Source organism: Schistocerca gregaria, chromosome 5 (genome assembly GCF_023897955.1).
Source record: "Schistocerca gregaria isolate iqSchGreg1 chromosome 5, iqSchGreg1.2, whole genome shotgun sequence".
In the NCBI taxonomy this organism is placed as follows: Eukaryota; Metazoa; Arthropoda; class Insecta; order Orthoptera; family Acrididae; genus Schistocerca; species Schistocerca gregaria.
In genome coordinates, this window is record NC_064924.1 from 330,938,367 (window position 1) to 330,965,196 (window position 26,830).

Below are 26,830 nucleotides of genomic sequence, written 5' to 3' on the forward strand. Positions count from 1 at the left end.
ACTTGTTTAAGCTTGTAATTATCATATCATGAAGTATTTTTAATCTTCTGGTTAAATCTTCACCTTCAGGTGCGTTTTTCAATATGTCCATTCCTCCTTTGTTGATGTAGCCTTTTCTATGTCAACATGATTTACTGGATTAATCAAAAGGATTAGTTTTGACTTCAATTTCCAATTCTTAGCAGAATAATTTGATTTCATAGGTTTCAGTGTGCCTTTTATGACGTCCCACAAGTCACCCTAGTAGAAATATGCCTCAATGACAAATTTCCAAGTTGTGTAATTCTTTTGACCTACAAGCCGCTCTATTTGTGGCATCTTTGTATTGATATTAACAGTCACTTTTATTCACCATTTACACAGTGCAACTTTTTATGTACTTCGTGCAATTTTGCATGAAAAACACATCAGTGTAAAATTTGTTATTTCACTTTAATTCAGTGCTGGATCCCATAAGCTGTTTGATTCTATAGTTTATCACACCAAAGTGATGTGGAAAAATTTATTGGAACAAATTAAAAACTTATATTTTATTAACACATTTTACATGTTGGCTAAACGTAAGATCTCTTGGCCAGTCAGATAACCTTAGAATACCATTTCACAGAGGTCTAATGCACTTGGTACAATGTGTCCTATACACAACTATACACACTGGAAAAATATTTTGTTCATGTATCTCTAACATAAACGCCTTCTCCAAATCTAGGAACACTATTGTTAGGCCTTTTCTTTCCTCCGAACATTTTTCTGTTATTTGTCAGAGGACAAAAACAAGTTCAGTTGTTCTGTTCTCAGTCCCAAGTCCATGCTATTCTTCTTGAAATGGAGGTTCTAGGGTAACTTATTTTCAAAGGTCTCTAGAGTGTGTAATAATAAAGTGCACTTTTCCTACTTCCTTTCCAATATATTGGTATGATTGTTAACTTTTTACACTCATTGGATATCTCATCTACTCTCCGTATTGCTGCCAGAATTTGGTGCACCTATTTTATTCCATTGATCACTGCTGCTTTTATCATATCTGCAGTTAATCAATCATCTCTGGGAGCCTTCCCACCTTTAGTTTACTTCAGAAACTTTTAAGTTTCTGTCCAAGTAATTGGTATCTGTTCGTCCAGAAGTAGATCAGTGACACTGGGCTCTTGATGTCCCTCATTCTCCTCATTCAGTAACTTCACAAAGTAAATCTGCACTTGTTCTCTTTTTCCTTCTATGTCTCTGATGATGATCACTTCTTCTGTTTCTATTGCTTTTATCTCTTCTGTTTCTGAGTTCATGCTTTTCACTAAGCCATAAAGTATCCTTTGATATTTTCTGCTGTCTATTTAAAGTTTCTGAGTCAAGGTACTCCAACTCTTCTCTTTCTCATTTTTGACAACACTTTTTACTTGCAGTTTCAATTTTATTTATTCCTTAATTCAGTACTGGATCCCATAAGCTGTTTGATTCTATAATTTATTGCTTTTGGACTCACTGAAAAGCAGAAGTTGTCGATAGGCACCCACAAGGGAAAGGAAAGAAGAAAACTTGCTAGCTTTTGGAGTACTCCTTTTTTGAGCTAGAGTATGTTTTATTCTAGCTAGAAAAAGGATTACTTTTAAAGCTAGCAAGTTTTTTTGTACCCGTCGATGACTCAGTGCTTGTGCTTTTCAGTGAGTGGTGTCCTATTATTTATTTTCAGGTCTTGCTATTTTTAGTTCAGCCTGTGGCACAAGACTGTTTATTTAACTTTGTTTTTATATATCTTTGTTTTTCGAGTCAATATTTCAGTTCTTAATAATATCAGTTAGTTCCCATTACCAGGTAATTTCTGACCCATCTACTCAGCCCAGTTATATCTAAGATAATTAGCCAGCATTTTCAATACGATAATTTACTGAGTCCTGTACAGTCTGACCTTTCCTTTGGCAAAGTGTTAAAACAAAAGAGTAAGACAGTTAGTTCTGCAACTCTAATACTTTGCACGGGATACTCATACTATCAAATTCTGCAACACACTCTTGGTTACTTCGCTGTCAATCAAATCAAGAGGTAGTATCAGCAAAACTATTCACACTTTGCCATCTTCCATTCATATTTGAGCTTTGGAATTCTATTATTGGGAAATTCAGGTGATCCAAAAATAATATTTAGTTGGCTGGAAAAGACATTTATATGTTTTGTGGAACTTGCACCCCAAGATTCATGTAGAAATTATTTTAAGGAACTTAATTCTACAACAGTACCAAGTTTAAAGTTGCCTGATCTATACTAAGAAAAATATAAATAAGTTAAATATTAGAAAAACAGCACATCAGCTTGACACAGGAAATGCACATACAGCTGACAAGCCTAATGTCAACAGGGTTCTGAGTGCAAGTTGTGTTGTTCACTGTTCTGTGGATATAACTTGTAATGCCTGAAGCATCCCTCTTGGAGGTAATTAAGAATGCGCACTCTGAAGAAATTATCAGGTTGTCCAGACAGCTGTGTAGCTCTGTTCGGTGACTCTGAACGATATGTACAAAAACAAAACAGCCACAGTGAAAAAATCACAGCTTGCTCAGAATTAACAAAACACTTGGCTCATAAATGTCGCACACAAACATTCTCTTTGTGGACATTCCATACCACAACAATTTGTTCTCAGTCTTGAGTAAACAACGAGATTAGTGCTTCTAATGAGCATTTGTCAAGTATATGCAAGCAATTCAAAAACGTTTGTATTGTTGGTATTAGTGGTGTTGGATGTTCTCATGGACATCACTTGAATGGCCTAGGGAAACAAATTGTGACATGAAAGTTACTGCACGAAATCTAGAAGCAGCAGCACACATCTGCAGAATAAACAACAGTATCATTAACATAACAAAAATCAGTAGTAGCGGGTACAACGTAAGTAGCGGTGCAGTACAGCAGCAGCAGCACCACCACCACCACCACCACCACCACCACCACCAGCAATGGTGGCAGCAAAACCAACATCAGCAACATCATCAGTCCCAACATAAAGAGAACCATTGGCAACAGTGCCAATAAAAGAAGCTAAGACAGCTTCTGTACAATGAATCAGAGCAGCAGCAGCAGCAACAGGAGCAACGATGATAACAACAGAACCACCAAAAACAGTTACAGCAGCATATCTCTGCTTGAGGCTATGCCAAGATACATCTGCTCCACTTAAAGAGAATTTTTTATCACTTCAAGCCAAGAAAAGAATAAGATGTGACAAACCAGCCTGAAACTTGCAGATGCATAACAACTATCAGGGAAAAGCAGCACATCACCAGGTAACGAAAAAATTAAAAATTCTTACAAAACATTCAGAATAATGCCAGAATTTTCACTCTTTGAAGAACAGAATTTTAGGTTTTGGAAATAGTGTTAGGTATTTTTGCCAATGTTTGTTGTATTTATTTATCTGAACAACACCGGTGCTAGTTTAATGAATTAAGTCTTATGCATATAAGCAGTTTTAAACTAACATCGCATTATTGCCATGGAAGTGGACCACGTAAAGAATAAAAAAACATTTTGAAGCATGCGCCATTAAGATAAAATCTGTGGAGAAGAGGAAAAAAAAACCATATCAAAATACAGATCACTACTCGGTGATAATTTTTTTTTTTTTAGATGGAGGCCGCGTTAAACATTTCTTATAATAATGAAGTGAAATTGTTGTTATGTGAATATTTAACATCACCTGATAATTGAAAGTAAAGAATAATACAGCTTTTGAGTAACCTAAGCAACTTTGACATTAAACCACTGTTTAAGGTCTCCACTAGAATAACAGAGTTGGCACTGTCCCTGTTAGATAGTATCTTCACAAATATTGAAACTGGTGTCACTGAGGCTGAAAATGTAAACTTAGGTCTTTTGGATTACAAAACACGAGTAACGTGTATAACTTATTCTATACCCAAAGCAGTAAAATATAAGTGGAAATATAAAGATGCTTCAACATAGAAAAAGCGAGTATTTTTAATCAGATGTTGCCATAAGAAACCTGGGAAAGTGTATTTGAAAAACCAACAACCAATGAATCATTCAATGCATTTTCTATTGCTTGCATTTCTCTGTTTGAGAAGTGTTGTCCAAAAACCTCACAAAAATCAGCGTCGTGCCAAAGAACAGCAGCCAGAGGGTATCACCTACACAGAATATCTAGTCAAACATTAAAACAACTCAGCGAGAGAGAGAGAGAGAGAGAGAGAGAGAGAGAGAGAGAGAGAGAGAGAGAGAGAGAGAGAGAGAGAGAGAGAGAACATTTCACAGACTAAGAGTGTGTTATGACCCATAATAAAATTTGTACGAAAGTGGTTAAAAAAGCTAAGATGGTGCACAATGACAAAGTAACAGCAAACAAATCAAAAGCAATATGGAATGTAGAAAAAAAGAAATAACAAAGCTGTTAAAATTTGAGATAACATTGTTCTAATAGGTGATCACTGAGTGTTACCTAAAAATCTACTTTAGCAGATTATATAAGTGACTACTTCATAAATGCTCCAGCCAGCCCGAATAAAAATTTCTATAGGAATATTAGAACCCTAGTTTTAAGAGAACAAAGTGTTAATTCAATATTGCTATATCCCACAAACAAATCAGAACCACCTAGAATAATAAAAAAAGAAGAGTAAAATGTCTTCAGGGACTGACGACATACGCAAGTCATAATTAAATGTGCTAGTGTCGTTTCAGAACCACTCTCGCATATCGTAAACGCATCATCATCAGGAGGAGTATGTCCACAAAGATTAAAAATTTAAAAATAAAACCATTGTATAAAAATAGCAATGAATATGAAGTAGGAAACTATTACTTTTGAAAATACAGATAACAAAGCTAATGGTCTATAGAGGCAGTATTACAGATTACCTTGAAAAATTCAATCTCTTGTCTGTAAACCAACATGGTTCTCACAAAGGCATGTGTAGAGAATCAGCTGTTATCCAAGTCATTGAAAATATCATAATGGGACTAGACAGAAACATCAGTACAATGGGAATAAACTTAGACTTATCGAAGACATTCAATATTGTGCAATGTGGTATCTTGCTAGACAAATTAGAAAATATTGATATACGAGGTGTGGCAAAAAAAGGCTTCAGTGTGTTTCCATAATAGGCAACAATTAGTAGAAATCACCTCAGAAAACACTAAAAAACAAAGCGTTGTTTACAGATCTTGTATTTAGACTGTACTAATTAGGGTTCCTTAGGGAAGTATTCTAGGACCTGGCCTATTTCTTATGTTAATGATAACAAGATTCCGATCAATCTCACATGTGTAACACTGTTTACTGGTGACACAATTGTTTTTGTAAGCCATGTTGCCTCTGAGCACTATGGGACTCAACTGCTGTGCTCATCAGTCCCCTAGAACTTAGAACTACTTAAACCTAACTAACCTAAGGACATCACACACATCTATGCCCGAGGCAGGATTTGAACCTGCGACCGTAGCAGTCGTGCGGTTCCGGACTGCGTGCCTAGAACCGCGAGACCACCGCTGTAAGCCAGGTTTTGCCAACATCTGCAACCACAGTTTTTGGAATATTTACAAAATTGGTTTGAAATGAAGTCGACCTTAAATATTTCAAAAACTAATTATATTTATTACAGGAAAGTAGTCACATTATGATCTGGTTCTCTGATAAAAAAAAGTTGAGAGGATAGCTGTTAACAGAATATTTGGGCGTGCATATAGACAAAAATTTAGACTGGAGAGCTCACGTTGTCTATCTCACTGACAAGTTACCTCTATTGGTTTGCATTATGAGTAATTAGTACGGTGTGTAGTAGACAGTGTAGTAGAATTTGTGTACATTCCTTACATCCATTCTGCTATTACGTATTCTAACGTTCTGCAAAGTACAATCCACTTCTTTACAAATGACTTACTTGGAATTTTGGAGCTCTTCTTCTTTATGGGATAGTCGGCTGCTAGAAAATCTGACTTCTTCTCCATAGAATAGAGCTAGGTACAGGAACTTTTAAGCATATTTTTACTTACAAAATGAGTATACATACAAACTTCTCTTTCCATCAGTTAACAATGTATTTGACTTTCATGCACAACATAATTCACACTTTCAACATACATTTGCAACTTTCTGTAAGTACCTCGTACCATTGAACATTACAAACAAAATGAGTTGCAGTTAAAAGAAAGTTGGCTTGACTACCATGGCTTTCTTAAAATGAATCAGAAAATACGTCTTGCCTCTACCAAGGCTGAGTCAAGAGTCCATAAGAGTACTTTTCAGCTGTTCTTGTTTCACATAATATTCAGTGACACAATAAGCACAGATGGGCATAAAAACTCCAGGCTCTTCCTTATACACGCACTAAAACCTCTATGGATTGCCCAACAGGTACTTGACGGTGCCGTTCGACCACCGCATCCACTTTCTTCCCATGACTGATTTTAAACCTGCACACACAAGCATGTGACACGCAGTAGGTAGGATTCTACAATCCCACACTCATATCTAGAGTATCGTGTGGTCAAGATTGTAGAAGGCTGAGTTGTTATAGAATTCTCGAATCACTACAGTATGGCCTCATCTTCTGGGATCATAAACAAACATGAAAACCATCTTCAGTCAACAAAAACGAGCTATTAGAGTAATTACCTGCAGTTCAAGGCTAACAACCTCCCAGCACTTATTTCACCATCTAAATAGTCTACCTCACCAACGGCCTTGCCACAGTGGTAACACTGGTAACACTGGTTCTCGTCTGACCGTCCAGTCTGCTGAGTGCTGTTGGCAGGTGGGGTGGGCTCAGCCCTTGTGAGGTGAGCTGAGGAGCTACGTGGTCGAGAAGTAGTAGCTCCAGTCTGGTAAACTGACATAAGGCCGGGAGAGCAGTGTGCTGATCACATGCCTCTCCATATCCAAATCAGTGATGTCTGTGGGTTGAGGATGACACAGTGGTCAGTTGATACCATTGGACCTTCATGGCCTGTTCAGGTAGTTTTTAATTAGTGTACCTTTACCATGCCCCTGTATACAAAAGTGTAATTAATGTGGAAAGGTACAGTGACAATTCTGAAACTAACTCAAGATCTTCATTCTTCCAATACAAAAATGTGCAATGACGTCCATATAAAAAGGATAAACGAAGCTTTATTACAAAAGCAAACAAACATACATTGAGGGTACTAGATTGTGCAACAAACTTTTGGCAGATATGAAAGAAATAAGAAAAATTGTCTTCAGTTAAGGAAAATTTATCAGTGACCAACTGCTATTATAGTGTATAAGAATACCTGCATTAATCTTGCAGTAAACAATTTTTGTCATGTACTGTGTGTCAATAGTATTTTTAATCAAGTGCTTTTCATTATTTGAATGAATATTTTGTTCAAAAATCTTAAAACTGTTATGTGCTTGTATATAAATGTCAGCTATGTATTCCATGTAATATATCCTTTCCATACATTTATGTGTCTCATCAAAGTAGTATGTGCAGTTTTGAACGTGATAATGTGTAGGGTACTGTACCATCTTATATTGTGGAGGCTACTGTGAACCTATATTATTATTATTATTATTATTATTATTATTATTATTATTATTATCTTTTTTATTCTATGTATTTACAGTTGAAATCCATGCAGTGCATATGGTCTCTGGATGAATATACTCCTACTCCTACTCCTACTCCTACTCCTACTACTACACAGGACTATCGTAGACCCACCACACTTATCATCATGGCATCACATACGGTAGAAAACTCGCACAAAATGCCCAAACAGCATAAGTGAATAAATGCAAATATAAGATGAGAAAATTGGCCAAAAGTAATGAATATTGCAAAGTTAAAAAATTTCATGACAGTTTAATAGATCTTCTTTTAAGATAAATTATACAAAATAATAAAATGAAGATTTATATAATAGTGACAAACGAATCAGTATGTAATTTACACGTAATGTCTGAAGTCTATTACTGTAACTTTATTAATCAGTTTAAATATATTGAGTAATTGGTAGACAAATGTGTCAACATAAAGTTTGTATGTGATTATACAATTTTGAACATGGTTGTTATTCAGCAACAATACGTTAGTTCCAGTATAAGATTAAAGAGCCAACTGGTTGCACATAAATATTAGGTACATTGACATAGGTTTCCACACCTACCTGGGGTGTCCTTGTCAAAATGAACAGTGTCTAAATCATAAAATTACATTGCTGAAAAGCAATAGTCAGAATTTTGAGCAGCTATGCTCAAGTCAAAAGTAAAACAGAATGTTGTAGCTTTTGCCACATGTACTCAGCTGGGAACCTTATCAGATTGATCGGCACAGTGGTTTACATTGCTGCTGTGAAAACAATATCGCTGCCTACCAGGTGTGGACAGTAACTGTAATAATAGTCGTAAATGAAATCTGACGACACTGATTTCAAGGAAAATACTGCAAAGTGAATAAATAAATTGACAAAGAGTATGTCGGGTATAAAAAAAGACACAATGACTGTAACAAAAATTTAGATTTTATGGGTATGTTAACACATTGCTGACAGGCAACAGTTACTGCTGCAGCCCCCCTCCCCCCCCCCCCCCCCCCCCCCAGAGGTCGTAAACTTTTTCGACTTCTTTGTGTGGCTCCTGCTTATAAGATGGAGAAAATCGGGTTACCATCTACTTCAAAAATACTGTCATCAATTCCAAAAACATGATTGTCATTTCCAGAACAAGATTCTCTGAGCAGCCTCAGCATTTCTTCATACTGTCTTTCATTTCATGACAGACTTCTGCGATCAAGACAACTGCAGAAGCACACTGCAATGACGAATATGTAGGAACTGATCATTCCCGTAATATGTTTTTCAAGTCATGTAGCACTTTGTGGTAGCAGAAACATCCATCTAGTGGTTCTCCGAAGTACTAAAAGAGCGAGCAACTGACTTCAAGCCATCAATGGCCTGTAAATAACAAATTAACAATTGCGAAGTAACAATTAGGAAAGCCACACTTGGAGGTTTTTAGAGTGCTGACTGTTAGGGAAATAACAATGTACCTGTAGTTTATTTGTGAGCAACTGTAATGTGCTAAATAATGTTCTGTCTGTAAAGGTGGCAAGCAAAAAGATTATCATCACTTGTGGAAGTCAATGAAAAACAGTGCAATCAGCAATGGCGTGTAAGCGTAACGTTAGATATTGTAGTCCAGAAATTATTAGAATGAACCTAAGAGATTTGATGATTGTAAACTGCTTAAAATGTACATAGTGCCTTAAATTACAGCTACTCTGCAGTAAGAAATCAGTTGGAATAATTAATGACCACTGAACATGTTTTTATGAACAGTTAACAAGAGGACTGAGGATGAAATTTCTAATAAATCAAATGCTGTCATAAAAGCTAATCTGTTCCTTGGGAAGTTCATATCATTAGCTCTCCACACAAGCTATCCAGAGAAGATATTAAGCAACCATGAAAAAAATCATAGATTACTAGAGGAACCAAAGTATGTTGTGAAAGGAAAAGGGAAATTTATCTGTTGCCAAGAACAAGTAAAGATCTTGCAGTTGTGACACACTATGAAAACTGCTCAAAATTACTAAGAATATTTATTGAAAAATCAAGGAAAATGCACATTTTGCCAGAAATCAGTTAATCTGACAACAAAATTAAGTCTATACGGGATGTAATGTAACAAGAGATAGGACAGTAGGCCATGGAATGGGGTAACACCACTACTGGATTAAATGGAAGGGCTATAAACGATGTCAGAGGTAGCAGATATGTTTAATAATCATTTCTGAAATTACATCATATGTTGAAAAGTCAATGTCATAAAATTCAGCGATACGGCTGTATCACCAGCTTCTCCTTCTGAAATTAAAATTATATGGTCTCTTTGAAGCAAAGTTAGGTTCATCTTGATTTGATGGTGTTTCCAACATGGTACTAAATACTGATTCCCTATGATACTGATTCCCTATGATTCCCTATGATAATACAGGGAGCGAAAGGCTATTTATAATTTGTACAGAAACCAGATGGCAGTAATAAGAGTCGAGGGGCATGAAAGGGAAGCAGTGGTTGGGAAAGGAGTGAGACAGGGTTGTAGCCTCTCCCCGATGTTATTCAATCTGTATATTGAGCAAGCAGTAAAGGAAACAAAAGAAAAATTTGGAGTAGGTATTAAAATTCATGGAGACGAAGTAAAAACTTTGAGATTCGCCGATGACATTGTAATTCTGTCAGAGACGGCAAAGGTCTTGGAAGAGCAGTTGAACGGAATGGACAGTGTCTTGAAAGGAGGATATAAGATGAACATTAACAAAAGCAAAACGAGGATAATGGAATGTAGTCAAATTAAATCGGGTGATGCTGAGGGAATTAGATTAGGAAATGAGACACTTAAAGTAGTAAAGGAGTTTTGCTATTTAGGAAGTAAAATAACTGATGATGGTCGAAGTAGAGAGGATATAAAATGTAGACTGGCAATGGCAAGGAAAGCGTTTCTGAAGAAGAGAAATTTGTTAACATCGAATATAGATTTATGTATCAGGAAGTCATGGAGACGAAGTAAAAACTTTGAGATTCGCCGATGACATTGTAATTCTGTCAGAGACGGCAAAGGTCTTGGAAGAGCAGTTGAACGGAATGGACAGTGTCTTGAAAGGAGGATATAAGATGAACATTAACAAAAGCAAAACGAGGATAATGGAATGTAGTCAAATTAAATCGGGTGATGCTGAGGGAATTAGATTAGGAAATGAGACACTTAAAGTAGTAAAGGAGTTTTGCTATTTAGGAAGTAAAATAACTGATGATGGTCGAAGTAGAGAGGATATAAAATGTAGACTGGCAATGGCAAGGAAAGCGTTTCTGAAGAAGAGAAATTTGTTAACATCGAATATAGATTTATGTATCAGGAAGTCGTTTCTGAAAGTATTTGTTTGGAGTGTAGCCATGTATGGAAGTGAAACATGGACGATAACTAGTTTGGACAAGAAGAGAATAGAAGCTTTCGAAATATGGTGCTACAGAAGAATACTGAAGATAAGGTGGATAGATCACGTAACTAATGAGGAGGTATTGAATAGGATTGGGGAGAAGAGAAGTTTGTGGCACAACTTGACTAGAAGAAGGGATCGGTTGGTAGGACATATTTTGAGGCATCAAGGGATCACAAATTTAGCATTGGAGGGCAGCGTGGAGGGTAAAAATCGTAGAGGGAGACCGAGAGATGAGTACACTAAGCAGATTCAGAAGGATGTAGGTTGCAGTAGGTACTGGGAGATGAAGCAGCTTGCACAGGATAGAGTAGCATGGAGAGCTGCATCAAACCAGTCTCAGGACTGAAGACGACAACAACAACAACAACAACAACAACAACAACATGATAAGCCCTGTCTTTTCTGGAATTTGTAATGGATCACTAAGTCAGGCCAATTTTCCAGAGAGAACAAAGTAGGTTATTGTTAAACTCTTCTATAATAAATGTGATAGTGGAGATGTCAATAACTACTAATACATTTCACTACTGATATTGTTTTCAAAATTTTTTGAGATAGTGATGTATTCTGTAAGGGACAGTCAATTGAAAACAAGAAAAATAGAAAAAAGTGAGTAAAGTGATTTTTTATTTCAAAATTAATCTCCATTATTGTTAATACATTTATCACAGTGTGAAACAAGACTGCCAAAGCCTTTATGGAAAAATGTTTGTGATTGGCTACAGAACTATGATTTTACACAGGTGTGCACCTCTTCGTCAGGAGTGGATCAATAACCATGAAAGTCCTTCTTCAAATGGCAAAGTCTTCCTAATGAAAGTTCTGCAGCAACATCCTTAGACCTGATAATGTGTTGCTAAGGTTGTTTAGAGTACACTGTAGAAATTTCGCTGGGAATCCCTTACACATTCTCCATACTGTCCCAGAAGTTTCTCTGGTAATCCCCTACAGTCCTACACATTGTCCATACAATCCTAATCTCTCCCCATGTGATTTTCATATTTTTGGAGCCCCAAAGAAAGACATTCATGTCCATCAGTTTGCTTTGGATGAAGAGGTGCAAGATTGTTTTGAGTACACTGTAGAAGTTTCGCTGGGAATCCCCTACACATTATCCATACAGTCCCAGAAGTTTTGCTGGGAATCCCCTACAGTCCTACTCATTCTCCATACACTCCCAATCTCCCCCCATGTGATTTTCATATTTTTGGAGTCATAAGAAAGACATTCATGGCCATCAGTTTACTTTGGATGAAGAGGTGCATGCATGAAGAGGTGCAGCCATGTGGTTCCCTAGGGAACCGCAAACAATTTTCTATGAAGGGACTGACCATATTCTCACACAGTGGGATAAATGATTTGCAGTTATGGCAAGTACTTTTGAAACAATAGGGATTTACCATATTCTCTCTCTGTGGGATAAATGATTTGCAGTTATGGCAAGTACTTTTGAAACAATAAAGAGTTACTGTTTTTACTGTCAGTCTAGTTTTCATTTGACTGCTTTTTGTATTAATATTGTCTGCCAGGGATGAATTCATGGCCATGGTTCCTATTAATGAGATAATTATGGGTGCTTATTTTTCTAGATTCTTTTATTATGCTCTCCAAGTAGCCATTGACTCAGCACAGCTGCTTGATTTCCTTAAATTCAAATGCATGTTCTTCTTATAGGTTGCACTCAAAAGTGCCGATTTCTGTGTGTCCCATTTTTACACATCTAATATCTTCCTAACAGCACTTAGACATACAGTCCTGCATTTGTCTTTTGTATGAATGGCTATATTCACGTAGATCCTATATACTCTTGGTATGTAAAGTTTCTGTGGGTCCTTTGCTGAGTCCAGAATGTCTTTCATCATTGGTGATTTTGAAAAGCATACATAGGTGTCCAACATTAAAGCAACAAATGGAAATTTTGCAAGGGTGCATTTATTTTGCTGCAAAACAGTATAAACAGGTGATAGCAAAGCAGAAGAAATTTAAAGAACACAGAATATAAACAACCGCAACATGCATAACGCTAAACCAAACTGTTCTTTGTGTTTTCCAGCTTAACGGATTTGTTCACTCATTCTAACAACTGGTTAATGTGCTCAGTATGGGATGTGACCACCTGGGCAGTAATACAGGCCTGAAAATGACAGGGCATGCTGTGAATGACGTCATCAGTCTCATGTTGAGACAGTAACACCCATTCTTCTTGCAGAGCTGCTCGCAGTCTTGGAGAGTGGTTGGTGGGTACTGAAGTGATGCAAGCCTTCTCCCTAGTGAATCCCAGACATGCTCTATGGGATTCAAATCGGGCGAGCAAGTAGGCCTCGCCATGTGTGCAGTATGTTCCATTTCCACGAAAACATCAACCACCCATGCTCTATGAGGTCTATCATTATTGTCCATCAGTATGAAGTGTGGGCTCACAGCAACCACAAATGAAGTCCCAAGACCTCACCACAATACCTTACCGAATCACCTGTACAATTTTATGAAGAGGGGCTCGAGTGGTTAATATAATCCCTTTCCACAACATTAAGGATCCTTCTTGATACCGGTCTCGTTCCACAGTGTTTGGGCCCTGAAATTGTGTTTCACATCCCCCCCAGATACGAATCCATTGAGAATCATCCTTCAGACTGAATTGGGACGGCATGTTGATGATTCCACTCTAGACATTCCCTTCTGTGAAGAATTACAGCTGGTCTCTAACAATAAAGGCCACTCTGCTGAAGCCTTGCACATGCCGTTTGCCTCAATACAACATGCCCAATGGATGCTGCAAACTTACATGCCAATTGCCGTGCAGTACTAAGACGGTGCTGTTGTGTCGTTACAGCCAAATAATGGCCCTCTTTTCTAAAGTCAGACGTGGGTGCCCTGCCCTGGTCTTCACCACGTCTGAGAAACAACAGAGTGATTCACATTAAGCTATTGGGCCACATCAGTTTGCGAATTTCCTGCTTCATTTCTTTCCATTGCCCTCCACCACAGAGTGTCTCGTAGGCATCTTCTCTGGGCCATACTGCACCTTCTGTGACTATGTATGCAGTGATTGTGGATGTTGGGCTACTTGGAAAACACTATCTTGTTTCATAGGTACCCTGATGTCACTGTTGGCATGGTTGCTCATTGACCAGAATGCCATTTTTCATGCAGAGCACAATATATGGACATCTGGTTGACTGTTTTGTATGATTATATCGTGAATTAGACACAGGATGGGGAAATAATGGTTTGTTGCTTTAATTTTGGACACTACTGTAGTTGATATTGCATTTTCCATGCACCCTCATGATCTTAAAAGCCAGTGGCATCATAAAGGACAGCACAGTGATTCTCTTTTCTTTACTTGTCTTCGTAGTTATATGTGTCATTTCTTTCTGTGAAAGCATTTCCAATCTAAGTTTGATCATTTTGAGAGAATTCTTTTTCAGGTGGTATAGCGTGGACTGATGGCTCATGAATTGAGAATCCGTGTCCAAAATTTAACTGGTTGTGGGTCGAAGTGATGAGTCAGGAATGCCAAAGAGTCTTGGAAGACACTTCTTTTTGAAGAGTGATGTTACATTGAACCTTGCAGATTGTCCCATTGTAGTTACATTCTCTCCAGCATTATCATGAAATTGGTTAAATTGTTACTGTGTTAGTTGTAAAGCCCCCCCCCCCACCTCCAGCTGTAATTGTTGGGTCCTTATTGAGTTTGTTGTAGGTGTGATCCTCTGAAGGAACTTATTTCATGGCAGTATGTTGACACTTTGCCAAAAAAGGATGAGTATGACATTAAACAAAACATGTTGATATTTCAACACAGAAATCCTTATGGCAATCTGACAATTTTCGATCAGCAGAAAAAGCTAAGAAATTCTACATTTGTACATGTGGCAACTCTGTGGATAAGATGCTTAGTAGTTCAAACAACTACAGAAAAAGTGCACTGGGAAGGCAAAATTTCTTAGTGGTTTATACTCCCTTCAACTGTTTCAAGATGAGGACGTCTTAGCACATTTCAAAAACAAAAGAAAAAAAAATATGAAGAAGACTGGATATTTTGACAGGTGGCTATGGCCATAGTAAGGAAGTACATTCTCTGTCTACAAAGGGCATTCAAAGAAACTCGGTCACTAATGTAAAGGAACATTTATCCCATTGCTACACTTGTTGGTCGATTCCATCCTTCAAGAAGCCAGTAGGCTGCTGTCGGATGTAGGCCTGGACCCATTCACACACTTCATCACCTGTTGTAAATTGATGTCTGTGAATAGTTTGTTGTAGAGGTCCAAACACATGAAAGTCAATAAAAGTCACACAATGAAAGGCCGGGACTGTACGGTGGATGTTTCAGTATTTCCCACTGCAACTTCTGCGATGTCATCTTCACCACATTGGCCATGTGTGGGCGGGCATTATCGTGCAGGAGGATAATGCCATTGGACAACGTACCTCGTTGTTTCAACTCAGTGGCTTGTCTAAGGTTCTTTAAAGTGGCTTGATAATGGTGGGCATTGATGGTGGTTCCCAGTTCCAGGAACTCAACAAGCAGTGGGACCCTTGTGGTCAAAAAAGGAGGACAATGACTTTACCAGAACTGGTGTGCACGCCCTTTGATTCCTTCGAAGATGGTGAAGTCGCATGTTTCCTTTGCTTGCTCTGATGCTTGCTTTCCAGCTCAAAATGGTGACACCGTGTTTTGTTACCGGTGACAATACTTGACAGAAAGCCGTTTTCCTCATCATGACAATGTTGCAGATGACTCAAAGACAGCGCCATTCGAGTATTGTGCTGCTTGATGGTCAGTTGGTGGGAACCCCACTGTGCAGATTTTTCGAAAGGTCAAGTGTTGGCGCATTATGGTGTGGGTGGTGCCCATGCTAATACCCAATAACCAATTGATCTCGTCCACAGTCATTTTGCGGTTGTCCAGGACTAAAGCTTTAACTTCTGCTACCATTTCCAGGTTGAAGACACGACGAGCCTGACCAGGATGAGCATCGTCTTCCAATGACTCGTGCCCCTCAAGGAATCGTTTGTGCCATTCCACAACACTTGAACAACTCAGACACTACTCACTGTACACAGTCTTCATCTGTGAATATATTTCATGGCCTCCAGCTCCCTCTGCCATCAAAAATTGAATCACTTCTCGTTGTTCCTGCTTATTCGCTTGCATGTTTGGTAGTGGATGATAACTTGTGTGATCACCTTCTCTTTGGCGTGAAACCACTCTGGCACTATGCAACATCAGATGGTATGCGTGCATCAGTCTCTCTGCCGATAGATGGTGCCATTATATGTGTAAGGCAAAGATAGACCCGGTTTCATTTGCATGAACCTCATACTATCTCCCTTTCAAGAGTTACGTTGGATACTATCTTGCATCTAACAGTGTCCCCTACTGAGGAATAACTACACAGAGGTGGCAAAAGTCATGTGATGCCTCCCATATCATGTCAGACCACCTTTTGCTTCGCATAGTGCTGCAACTGGATGTGGTGTGGACTCAACAAGTAGTCATTGGAAGTCCCCTGTAGAAATATTGAGTCATGCTGCCTCTATAGCTAGTTACCCAAATTAGTTGAATTACAATACAACATTAATTTTACTAAGGTTATTGTCTCATTCCGAAAGATGTAGATAAACTGGAGGAGGACTGAGAAAGTATGGCAATACAGATGTAATAAAACATTATAAATAGAGTGAATGATGAATTAGAGAGTATAGCTATGTTTGTTCTGACATTCAATTATGCAGTGTTTCCAGAGCATACAATGGCAGAGCTCATCGGCATAAAATGTTCCAGGTTTAATCTGTTGTTTCAAGTGTCACCAGTATGAAATGGAATCAATACTAGAAATAAGAATAATGTTCATAATGATTTAAATTCACTTACTCTTGTACAAAAAGGTGTGCATTATTCAGGAACACACATTTTCAATAACTTGCCAGCAGGCATAAAAAGCTTAACAACCAATGAAATTCTGTTTAAGAGAAGCCTAAAGAATTTATTAGTGGCCAACTCCTCCTACTCTATTGATGAATTTCTCAGTAAAACCAACTGATTTGTGTGTGTGTGTGTGTGTGTGTGTGTGTGTGTGTGTGTGTGTGTGTGTGTGTGTGTGTTTCTGATTCATTTCAGTGCAGTAATGTGTTCATTGTAAATAAGTATTGTAGTAGTCCTGTGGAATGGTACATTACCTTATTTGTTTGAGTTGTAAATATTTGTCATGTATTATTGTTTTTCTGACATGTTGTACATCCTGGAGGACCACCTCATTACGGATCGATTGGAATGAAAGTAAATCTAATATAAAAACACACAACTATTGCAAACAAGAGATATTTCTGCAGGAAGTGAGTCCGTGAAAATAGAATTTTGTTCTACCCATTATTTTGGGAGAACTGTTCAGGCTGTCATTCTATTTGGGACACTAGACTTCAGGTATAAATTGGGAAAAAAGAGAAAAATTGGAAATTGTCAACTTTTGAACAAAATATATTAAAGAAATACAAAGTATATATGTCTTAAAAATTTTCAATCTCATCATTTGCTGCAGTGGTCAAAACAACATTAAAAATGGATTATACATGATTGTTTTACCAATTGTGGAGCCCATCCTAATAAAATCACTAGTAACAACACAATGACAGACCAGTGACAAAATTAACTGTCTGCCCCGTGCCATGAGGAATTGTCAGAATTAAAAGTTTGTCAAAAGCCGCTTGTGCCTCATTCCAGGCAATCAGTCAGCAAATACATTATGCATTGCATGTCAAGTCCCAACCACATCCCCAGAAAAAGAAACATGAGGAACAACCAGACTTTACAAGAATGAGTAAAAGACTATCTGACCACTTTTCATTGGTCATGGATGGTGATGCCAAAAGGAGGTATATGCTTTAATAAGGACAGTGAAGTTTACATGAGAGAACTGGTAAGCCCCCTGATAAGTACTCTTATTTCACTTTAGTGGAAAAGTAAGAAAGGATGGTGGGGGTAGAAGAAAATGCTTGTAAGGTGTTTCACATATTAAAGCAGACTACAAATGAGTTCGGGATTAATGTCAGGGGAGTAAAACTGATAATGCGGCTTAAACCATTGTGTTTGTATGTGGTAGCACAACATTTCAAATCACTTCATGCTCTTTTAATGCTATGTTACCCTCTTGACAGAAAGTATGACTTCAATGGGAAGAGGGCTTTCAGTGGAGTATCCATCTTTGTAGATGTACAAACCTGTCCTCTTCTCTCCCCCTCATCATACAAAGCACTGTAATAACGTAAGTGCATCATAATATAAATTGACCAAGAGACCCCCACTAATCTCATCACACCCTCCCAGTTCTTTTCTATTTATTTATTTATTTCTACATATTCCTTAGATCCTTTGCGCGTCAAATGCTAGGGTGTTTAACAACTTTAAGAACATGCAAATGTTCTTGCATAGAACATAATAGTTACTTTACAAAAGCAGACATAGTACATAAGTACGTAATATAATATTACATCAGAAAAAATAAGTTATTTTACAAAAACAGTAGTGGGGAACATACATAATTGAAAACTAAAACAGAAAAAATAAGCAAAACTGAGCGAGGTCGCGCAGTGGTTAGCACACTGGACTCACATTCGGGAGGACGACGGTTCAATCCCATCTCCAGCCATCCTGATTTAGGTTTTCCGTGATTTCCCTAAATCGTTTCAGGCAAATGCCGGGATGGTTCCTTTGAAAGGGCACGGCCGATTTCCTTCCCAATCCTTCCCCAACCCGAGCTTGCGCTCATGTCTATAATGACCTTGTTGTCAACAGGACGTTAAATGCTAACCACAAAAACAACGAAATAAGCAAAGTAATAAGGATTAACACATGTTTAAAACCTGTCAAACATGCACTGAATATATGTATTCAAATTTTATGCTTCTTAATCAAAAAATTCATTTAATGAATAAAAGGCTTTTTCAAGTAAATGTATCTTCAGTGTATTTTTAAATAATGCTTTGTAACTACATAGGCATTTGATGGAGTTTGCCAGTAAATTAAAAATTTAATCACTGGAGTACTGTACACCTTTCTACACCCCAGTTAGATTTTCTCTCTCACACTGGAGGTCAGTCTTCCTCCTCATGTTGTGATCATGGAACAATTAATTGATTTGATAATGAGATTGGTTGCCAATCATGAAACTCATAAACAAATATATTGGGATGTAATAATAAGTACACCAAGCTTCTTGAACAGATTACGGCAGGAGGTTCTTGGGTGTGCACATTATTCAGACCACCTTTTTCTGTTCCAAGTTTTTTTTGGTGAAGGTGAATTTCCCAAGAAAATCATTCCATAGTACATGACTGAGTGGAAGTACCCAAAATAAATAGATTTTGTGACACTGAGTTCTCAGATTTGTGAGGTTGTCCTAATTGCAAAAGTAGTGGAGGACAAACATTTTATGGTTTCGGGAATATGATGTACCCTGCTGACCCTTCTGTCTACGAGGAGACCTGCAAATTTGGTACAATGTACTCTTTGTATTTGCTGACTGTATGTAAAATAGGAATCTCATGTGGGACTTCATGAGCAAAGATGAAGTGTTTAGTGGCTTTACTGTGAACCAAATTAAGAGTTCTGAAAGTAATTGATTGGCTTCTCACAGTTAACAGCGTGGGGTCAGAAGGAGTGGGTGAAAAAGGCCAGTTTTCAATATCCTGCTGGGAATAATGGTTAATGCCTTTTTTAACAGTACACATACTGTTTTTAATCTGCTGGAATTGAAAGTGAGAGACAGCATGTAAACTTTTAAAGAACTGGTGATGTTTCTCAGCATTGTTTTTGAAGGTTATCTGGCTGGCACAGCTGGGCGAGCTGAGTGCAAATCATGTCAAAACATTTAGTAATGTGCAAGCCACAGTGCTTGTGAAATGGACATAATTTGTCTGCTCCGGTTGTTTGGGACGTTTGTGCACTCCTAGTACAATTATGGATGTATAGCGTATAGGTCTGTCACGTTCTTTTCACATTTCAAAATTTACCTCTACTGGTCACACATTGTTCCAACCTTGCTATACTGGTGTGAGATCCTAAACTTCAGAAGAAGAAAAGAAAGAAAACTGCATAAAAAGAAATGTGTCCTCTTTGTTGTGGGAGAGTGATCACAGGAAAGAAGAATTGGGAAGAACGAAGAATTTCAGATGCTCCATGAATACCACAGTAATGTGGAGGCAATGAAAAAGAAACAGTTATGTTGGGCTGATCCAGTAGTTAGGAAGCCAGAAAACAGGTTACATTTGCATCACTTATAAGGCGACCTTACGGCAGTAGAAGAGAGATACTGATTACACCGTCAAAGAGCAACTTCCAAAATACATGGGAAGGCTAAATTTCAAATCTGGATTGATGGTGGAGGCACAAAATAGAAGCTGTGAGAAGACGTAAATGGTCACTTACGCCCATACCACACTTAAAATGTAAAAGAGGCAATCTTGGATTTCAAAAGTGAACATTAAAGTATTTTGCTCTATATATTAATAACCCTTCTGTATGTTGATTCCAGATTGTCAAAAGTGTGATTTTTTAAAAGTTGTATTTTATCTCTGAAGTTTGCCATGCTTCTAACACTAGAGTAAGAGAGCCAGAAAGAATTTTCTGATTTTACATTTAAGCACTTATAGCCTGAGAGCTACACACATGCTTCAGACATTTAAATGTTGAATACTTGATCACACTCTTTCCTGAAGATCAGTGACGTTGGTGTCGATGATCCTGTGATTATCAGGTTGACTGGTTCCATGTGGAAGCAGATGTACCCAGCAACTGTATTTATTTAATGTAGTAAAGGCTACAGTAATCAGTGACAAATAATGTCTATTGCAAATCCAGAGTTTGATACCAGTGTGGACCTCTCCAGTGCAGTAAAAGTAAGTTAAAACATTAAAACCATATGTATATGCACATAATCCCAACTAGACTATTCATGTCAAAGGTTGAATGTGAATTTTACTTTAACCAAGCTATAGCTGCTACCAAGATTTGACTTACGTAAATTTCCAGCAGATATTACTGTGTTTCTAAGGTAGTTGTCTCATCTTTATTTCATCAGTGATCTGTCAACCAAAGTGTTATGGTATTTTTAGCTATATTTATGTTATTTTATTTGTATAATAACAGCAGAGTTTATGCTTCCGACTGCAAACTTCAGGTTACTTACATTGTTGTGCAGAAAATGTCCTTGAATCTTAGCCCATTATTTGTAAACTAAACTGGGGTGACTTCATGTCTTTGCAGTTGTATTATGTTGGCTTCTGCCTGTTACAGCAGATCTACACAGGCTTTGTGTTCAAAACTGAGTTGACAGTTTCATACCCATTATTGTGACTCAAACAGTACTTTCATGTTTATGTTTGTTACCAATGTGATCTATCGTTTATTTAAAGGAAGACTGTCTGCAGCACATGAAAGAAGCACTGAATGCTGTGAAAAGCAAGTTGAATGATTACAATCTGGGGGACTGGCACAAGCACACTAGGGCTATGAACATGGCAGCAAATATTCTTAAAGCTGTTAAGAATCGATGCCAGGCAGAATTTGTTACACAGGTATATTGCTTTCTTATTATAGCTGTTTGTTTGCACAAGAAATTTAAATGTCCATCATCACATTTACTAGTTAAATGCAATGTAATGATTTAAGTATTTTAGGGACTTCCGTGACAGTTTTAATTTTGGTGCTGTACAGAATTAGTGTATAGTTTACTGTTTGGTACCAAGCCAAACAAATATAAAATTTTGGATAGTAGTAATTTAAGAAAAGTTTGTTGATGACCTAATGGGGTTTGTGTCATTTGCCTCTCAGTGTTTTACCTGTTTATATGTTTTTGATTAGAAACAGTGGTGAGTTTATAAAAGTAAATTTCGTGAATTCCTTCTATAGTGTCTTTCAAACACAACTATTACTGTTTTTACCCATCTGCAAGGCCGTGCAGAAAAGTAATACCTTCGAATTTTTATGTGAAAACTCTTGAAGCTTTTTGAATAAAACGAATGTTATAAACATTCTACATTTTTATTGTTCATGTCTGCATACTTGCAACCATCTGTTGCTAGAGGACTCTGAATTGTTGTATGTAACATGGCAGTATATAACATAACTGTATAGGTGCCTGAGAAACAGCATGCTGTAATTGAGTTTTGAATTTGAAGAATTCGTTCACATCTCGAGTAATCGTTGTGACGTCTTCAACATTCCAACACTGTCTGGGTTCACTGTCATCAGTCATCCTCCATGTAATCCTGACTTTGCCCCATTTAATTCTCACCTGTTTCCAAAATGTGAAGAACACATTCAAGGACTGCACTTTGATAGTGATGAAGCATGTAGCAGTGCAAGCAGAGGTGAGGTTGTGGCTACGGCAACAGAGTCAAACATTCTGCAGTGACAGTAACAGCTAGCTGGTCTCTCGACTGGAAAATGTGCCCGTTACCAGGCAGACTATATTGAGAAATAAATATGTAGATATGAAGAGTAAAGGTGCAGAATGTGAATAAAGTTTGTTTTATTTAAAAAGCTCTAAGAGTTTTTACATAAAAAATTCGGAGGCATTAGTTTCCAGCTCATCGTCCTACATTACCTCCTATATAGTATGCAAGTCTGAGTGTTGCAATTTCTTTCATGAACTTTTAATAAGCCATGATAAAAAGTAGGAAATGTAGAGTTGTTACAGGAGAGTTGTTATGTATTTCTTTGGAGTACTTGCAACAAAGATTGTTATCTTATTTTGAATAGTAAGGACTAAAGCTGTTTAAGAGTGCTATTGTATGTCCAAAGTAAGACACAAGAACTCAAATATATCTTACATAAAATTTCTTGCTCTAATGAGATTGTTCTTTGTCACTGTCAAAGGGAGATATTTTACTCATGTTTGCCTTCCCAATTACCTGAACATGGCTACTCATTGGAGACCTTAGTTGATATGTCAAACAGTCTGTGATAATAGTGTTTCCCACAGCTGTCCTTTGTTAATATGCTGAGAAATGGTAAATTGCCCTGGGGAGCCAGCCTTGTCTACTAATTTTGTGCTCTGTCAGGCTTTCTGTGTAATTTTTCTTAAAGATTTGTTTATGACAGAGGAATTACATATTTTTATATAATCAGCATCAGATTTTATAAACATAACTTGCCTGTTTATGTACCATATTTTTGTATCTGGTTAATAATTATTTTTCCTGTTGGATGCAGCCATTGCTTGGCTACCTCAATCACAGCCTCATCTTTCATCAGTGCCATAAACCAATAATTTGCAGATCATTCTTCAGTGCACATGGAATTAATGAGGTGGAGAAATACTACCAGATTTCAACATATGTTCTGATACCTTTTTCTAACATAGCACATACAGGGGATTGATGAAATAGCGTGAACACCTGTATCTACTTGGGAAAGGTTTATTAATAAGGGGTTGGACACTTATTTGCATGTACTACAGCTGAAATACTAGCGTATAATGATTATAAAGTCTTCAGTGGAATGCTGTGCCACTCTTCGATCAGAACCTCTTCTAACTCCTGTAGTGACAAGGGAGGTGGAAATGTGCTCCAGAGCCGGCGTGCCAATACCACAAGGGTTCGATAATATTCAAGTGCGGGCCAGGGCAGATCCTGCAGTTCAGTTGCATGCTCCTCATACCGTGATTGTACTGTCCTGGCTGTGTGAATGGGGACTTTACCATCCTGAAATATGACATCATTGTTGGGAACAATATTTGAACCATGGGGTGCACCTGATCACCTAAAACGTTTACATAATCACTGGCTGTAACACAGCCTTTGACGGTAATGATGGGACCATCAGAATACCATGATATGGCTGCCCACACCATCACACTTCCACCTCAATGCTTAACCGTTGGAATCAAGCAATCAGGATTGTAGGCTTCTTTTGCCATTCTCAAGATGTAAACCCGGCCTGATGTTTGAAGTAACAAAAATGTTGACTCGTCGGACTGTAAGACGTGTTTCCACTGATCAACCATCCAGGATTTATGCTGATGACACCATGTTTTATGCTTCTTTGCATTGGTTGTCATCACAGATGATTTTGGAATAGCAGCTCATCCATAAATGAGCTATGCAGTCACTTCAGCCACCATAGTTTTGTGTTGTTTTGACACAATTTGTATTAGCATACAATAATCTCTGTCATTTAGTTTTGATTTGTGCCCACTGTTAACGTTTACACAATGACATCTTTCCACATTTAGTGTAGCCTGTCATGTTGAAACAACAGTTGCTTGTGAAACATTGAATAATTTGGCTGTCTTGGTTAGTGATGCTCCAGTTGATCGGGCCCTCACAATCTGCCCTATTTGGAACTCTGTTAGGTCTTCCATTTTACGTTGAACTTGGGCTCTAAATGCAATTACGAAGAGTGCATTCCTTGCAAACAACCTACTCTGATGCCTAGTTGTACTGAATACGTACTGTCCAGTGCGACACGTGCCTTACCTGTGTTGTTGATCGTCAAACATAACCATCCCATTACTACCACTGTTCACATTATTTTGCCTATCCTCTTTAAATAATCAGTATGAAGAAGTTTTGGTTATGGAACAAAGGTTTGCCCTTCTCTCAATGTCAAGATGTGTCCCATTAATCCTTTCGTGGGCTGTGGGAAACATGCTTTTCACTTCAAGAAAGTTGGTACTGGCACTGCGGCATACATTGTTCCAACCTATTTATGGTGCTGCCACCTTATGAACAGTACAGGGTACCATTTCCAATCTGAAGATCCCACTGTTTTAGCTGTATGATCTCATAGAAGCTGTGTTTCACCAAGTGTTGGTCTGTAGAGGAGCTTCTGAGTGCCATTATCATGACATTTTGTGTGCTTCTTCTCAGCTCTTTAGTCTAAGTTTATTTTGATGTTTTTGTGGTATTTTATTATTTGGTGTCCCCTGTTGTAAAATGTGTTTTATTTTCAGTACTTGATTTTTATGGCCGGGAGTATCCATCCCCTACCTTTTTGGTAGCATTTTCTTTTTTTCACTCCTCTAGAACGAATGTTTATCTATTTTAGTACATTTATTTGAGATATTTAACTCGATAGATTTCAGAAATAATGCACAGATCAGTATGTTATTAAATAATTTCACATTTATAGTACCAAACTAAACCTTGCGTACCTTGAATTTATCGTCCATTCTTTATCTTTTGCATTCCTTTCCTTTCGAGTGGCTCATTCTCTAGATCTCTACAATCGTAAACATGTTGAAGAAATTTATAGTCTATTAGTTTCATTGCATTACAAAAGTGATTCGGAAACCGGAGATGAAGCTGCCATCAATGAACTGAATGTTTAAGATGATGCATTCACTAGTGATTCAAATTCTATTTTTCTGGAGCAAGACACCTGGTGAGTACCTGACACTGAATCATTTGTGCTTCTTACAAATGCGAATAGCGATACATTCGAAAATGAAAATGAAGAAGAATGGAACAGAAAGACTGTTCTTACTTTGATAATGTGAAGAATATTTACAAGCAAGGAGGAAAGATATATCAGAATTGTAAGTAAACAAACTTGTGTACAGAACAAAATCGTAGCAGCAGAAACCAACCAAAAACCATGGTGAACACAACTATTTATTAAAATTTTTATAGAATTCTTCACTGTAATGGGCAATCAACAACTTCTTGCTTGCTTTTTTTTTTAAGTGTACTGAGAGTATGAGGATGATTTGATGTTTGTAAATTTGAATGAAACATTTTTTGCACCATCATAGTTGGTGAGCATGATTATTCCAAGGATCATATAAAGAATTTCAACAATATACAGCATACAGTTCAATGTCAACAGCCATCTGGATCGGTCAGTGTGTTGACAGCGAATGAAAACGGAGAAAACTAAGTTCACATGCTGTTATTAAACATTTTCATACAATCATTGAAGTCCATTTACTTGTGGGTTAATGAATTTAAATGAGTTCAGACAAGCACCTAAGATGAAATGCGCTCTGGCCATCCAATTGAGGTCCCCACAAAGGAAACCATTGACAAAGTGTGGGCATAATATCCTGCATGTAGAACTGGTTATGAAGAAGCTGTGTGCAAGATGGGTGTCACAACTGCTCACAGTTGACCAAAAATGCATCCGGCACCAGTTTTCAACATAGTGTCTGGCAATGTTTGATTATGATGTACAAGATCTTTTGTACTGATTTGTGACTGATCATGAAACCTGGATCCATCAATACACACCAGTCAAACCAGCAGTGAAAACAATGGACAAAGGCTGGCAAAAGTGCACCGAAGGAGGCAGAGACCATTTTGTCGGCTGGTAAGGTGATGGCCATTGCTTTTTGGTGTTCCCAAGCAACAGTTCTCATGGATTAGTAGGAGAAAGGCAGAACCACAACTGGGCTGTATTTCATTTCGTTGTTGGATTGTTTGAATGTAACATTGGCTGAAGAAAGACCAAGATCGGCCCACAAAAATGTGGTCTTTCACTAGGATAATACACTGTCCCACAAATCAGCAATAACAGTGGCGAAAATGCATGAATTGGGCTTTGATTTTGTTTTCATCTACCCTACTCACTAGACTTCCTGTTCCTTAACTTGGAACTTTGGCCAACGAGTATTTTGCCGAGTTTGATGGAGCCTTTTTTCCGATGCAGTGGAGAAACTGGAGGATCGCTGGACCAATTGTATATCCCTCAAAGAAGAAATGAGGTGAGTCGTTTACAAAATAAACATTTTTCTTATTTTTTCCCATACTTACCAAAGCACACTTATAGATGCAGTTGCTCATTCAATGACAAGGAAAAGGTTTAAAAAGTTTGTAGAGAATGTTCATGCAATATCAATGTAACTGCGAAGTGT

At 37.7% G+C, this 26,830-nt stretch overlaps 1 protein-coding gene across 6 annotated transcripts in view; it reads left to right on the plus strand.

The window, feature by feature from the left end:
* Positions 1-26,830, plus strand: part of LOC126272187 (cap-specific mRNA (nucleoside-2'-O-)-methyltransferase 2) — a 298,755-nt gene that overhangs the window by 73,335 nt on the left and 198,590 nt on the right. For all 6 annotated transcript variants that reach the window (XM_049974866.1, XM_049974867.1, XM_049974862.1 and 3 more), the window contains one exon: positions 21,390-21,551. In XM_049974866.1, the coding sequence (XP_049830823.1) occupies positions 21,390-21,551 (162 nt within the window). The remainder of the gene's footprint in view (positions 1-21,389; positions 21,552-26,830) is intronic.